A 3369-nucleotide genomic window follows, 5' to 3' on the forward strand; every position below is an offset into this window, starting at 1 on the left:
ATGGCTACGGCGCATCAATTATATCATGTAGATACGGGTAAAGATTTCAAACATGAGAATGAATGGCGGTTGGTGAAGGATGAACCAAAGTGGAAGGGAACATTTATGACAACCAGTTCAACGAGGCAGAAGAAGTCAGTAGATGGGGTGTATGCAACATCGTCTGACCGGAGTGCATCAATCGAGGGCGACGAATATGAGGCCACACAACCAGCAACCCGCCCGTTGGGAAAAAAGAACCAGAAAAGGAAGGCCAAAGTAGGAGACACAGCTTCAAGTGATCTCGATTATGTTCCTAACTCCGAGATGATAGTCATCGGGAAAGCTAAACTGGGATTCCTTGCGAGTTTTGAGAAGCTCAAGACTGAAGAACTGGAGGTGAGAAAGGAAAAAAACAAACTTCAAAAGGCGCGGTTATTGAAGGAATACAAAGATATCCTTATGGAGGACACATCTGAAATGAACGAGGTGCAGTTAGCAACGCATCAGCGCCTAGTTGAATTCGCCATGAAAGAACTAGGAATGTCTTAATTCTTGTTGTTGTCTTTCTTAGCGTGTGCCAATGTTGTGATTTTAGCATTTCTACTTATTGATTATGCATTAGTGTTGTAATTTTAGCATTTCTACTTATGTGTATTGCATCAGTGTTGTAATTTTAGCATTTCTACTTATGTATTCTGCATTAATGTTGTAATTTCAGTATTCGAATTTTTCTTAATGTGTACTGCGTTTCTACTTATGTGTTCTATATAGCCGTTGGGGAATATAGCCGTTGGGGAATATAGCCGTTGTGGAATATAGCCGTTGGAGAATATAGCCGTTGGGGAATATAGTCGTTGGGGAATATAGCCGTTGGGGAATATAGCCGTTGTGGAATATAGCCGTTGGAGAATATAGCCGTTGTTGTTTCTCTTATTTATACATGTCATATTTCATTCATCTCAACATTCAAGAGTTGTTTTGTCCTCTCATATTTTCTTCCTCCTATCCAATTACACTGATAGTTTCTCATTGTGTCATAGAATGGATCCAAACAATATGGCCGACTTGGACATTTACGACGTTGTCATTGACGAACTTATCAATGACACGACTATAGAAGATATGATGCAGGAGGAGATGGAGTTTTATCAACGACGTGCCAACACCGTTAGGCCCAAGCGAACAAGAAAGGTGATAGAGAGAGATCGTGAAGCTGGGAACGAGCGGTTGTGGAATGACTACTTCTCCGAAAATCCTGTGTACACGGAAGAGCTTTTCCGACGAAGGTTTCGAATGCGAAAGCATGTGTTCCTCAGAATTGTAGGGGCCCTTGGGTCTCATGACCCGTACTTTTTAATGTCTGTCGATGCAGTTGGAAGACAAGGCCTGTCACCATTACAAAAGTGCACCGCCGCTATTCGTATGTTGGCGTACGGATCACCTGCTGACAGTGTTGACGAGTACGTTCGAATTGGTGAAAGTACTGCAATTGAGTGCTTAAAGAATTTTGTGGAAGGTGTGTGTGCAGTATTTGGTGGAACATACTTGAGGCGCCCGAACCAGGAAGACATTACCCGCTTACTTCAATGGGGCGAGTCTCGTGGATTTCCAGGTATGTTGGGTTCTATTGATTGTATGCATTGGGAATGGAAGAATTGTCCAGTTGCGTGGAAAGGTCAATTCACCCGAGGTGATCATGGAAAGCCCACAATCATGCTTGAAGCAGTGGCATCACAAGACTTGTGGATTTGGCATGCATTTTTTGGCATTGCAGGTTCTAACAATGACATTAATGTGCTAAATCAATCTCCGGTTTTTAATGAGGTTTTGAGTGGAAATGCTCCCATGGTGAACTTTAGCGTGAATGGAACAATGTATAACATGGGATACTATCTAGCAGACGGTATCTATCCCCCGTGGGCTACATTTGTGAAGACCATCCCAATGCCGCAAGGAGAAAAAAGGCAAAAATTTGCGAAAAGACAAGAAGGAGCAAGAAAGGACGTTGAACGTGCATTCGGCGTTCTCCAATCTCGGTTTGCAATAGTTCGTGGTCCATCACGCTTTTGGCATCCGAATGAGATGAAGTCAATAATGTATGCTTGCATCATATTGCACAACATGATTGTTGAAGATGAGCGCAACACGTACCGAGGTAATTTTGTTTATGATCAGGTCAATAATGACATATTGGATGCTGAAGTAGTAAGTGGTCCTATTCCCGCTTTTAGAAATATCTTGGAAAGAAGAGCACATCAAATTGATAGGTCAATTCATCACCAGCTTCAAGCAGACTTGGTGGAGCATATTTGGCAGCTTCCCGAAAACGAGAATAATGAAAATTAACCTTCAAGTGTTATTATGTATTTCATTTCAAATGTATTGTTGCTTATTTTTCATTGTCATGTATTTTCTTTCGTCTTTATTTCTATCATTCAATAAAATTGTTTTTGCTAGAAATAACACAATGTACTTTTTTATTTTTGTTTCAAGTTAGCATGCCGATATTTAAATTTAATTGTTTTAAATATTAAGTAAAATTAGTAATTAATAATTAAATTCGTATTAATTTTAATTAAATTATTTTTAAGTTGAAGTATTGATTTAGTATTAAATTTTAAATCTAAATTGAGTGAAAATAAATATTATTAATTTATGTTGTATGGTGGGACACGGGTGGGACCCTTCAAATAGTAATTTAAGAAACCATGGGTTGGAGCAAAATCTGCTTCAGTTTCTTAGGAGTTTCTTAAGTCTGATGTGGCAGACAGGGCCCACAGGAATAGTGCTGAATAGTGCTGAATAGTGTGTTAAGAAACCAGATAAGAATTTTGGGGTTGGAGTTGCTCTAAAGAGCAAGCATAAAAGGAACTTCTTGAAGATCAGAGAAAAATAACTTACATCTTCCAACTTCGACAAAATCAAAGAGTATCAAAGAAGCTTCAAAATCAAATACTTTCTCCACACACGTTTATTATCCTTTCTTTGTAAAAGCTTTTAAGTACATTTAAACGAGTCAAATTTCATTCAAGTACAAGAGAGAAAATTGAGCTTAAGTTTTCTACATCCCTCTTCATAGGAGAATCAAAGTAGAAAAAAAAAACCTTCTCCCAAACAAAAAAAGTGGCAATTATTTAGAAAATTTGTAAGGAGAAGTCATTGAGAATACTTAATTCTGAAGATGGAGGTGGCTTCCCTTCGTGTGGAAAGGATAGAGAAACATCTCACCATGTATTGTTACACTGTTATCGCTCTTGGCACCTTTATTGCATAATCTGTTTTAAGCTGAATCTAGCAAGGGTAGTTCCAAAATCTCTAGAGGAGTTGAAACTGTCTATGAAAGACTTGAATGTGCAATCAAATTATTTGGAATTGCATTTATTATTC

At 38.6% G+C, this 3369-nt stretch overlaps 1 protein-coding gene across 1 annotated transcript; it reads left to right on the forward strand.

The window, feature by feature from the left end:
• Positions 1–418: 418 nt before the first annotated feature.
• On the forward strand, positions 419–2467 carry LOC130734355 (uncharacterized). The gene has a single exon (XM_057586721.1). It carries the CDS (start codon positions 1024–1026, stop codon positions 2326–2328), a length of 1305 nt encoding a protein of 434 aa, XP_057442704.1. The 5' UTR covers positions 419–1023; the 3' UTR covers positions 2329–2467.
• Positions 2468–3369: the final 902 nt, after the last annotated feature.

This window comes from Lotus japonicus, chromosome 1 (assembly GCF_012489685.1).
Source record: "Lotus japonicus ecotype B-129 chromosome 1, LjGifu_v1.2".
In the NCBI taxonomy this organism is placed as follows: Eukaryota; Viridiplantae; Streptophyta; class Magnoliopsida; order Fabales; family Fabaceae; genus Lotus; species Lotus japonicus.

Coding starts and splice junctions, on each gene's coding strand:
- LOC130734355 (XM_057586721.1), top strand. CDS start 1,024: ATGGATCCAAACAATATGGCCGACTTGGACATTTACGACGTTGTCATT.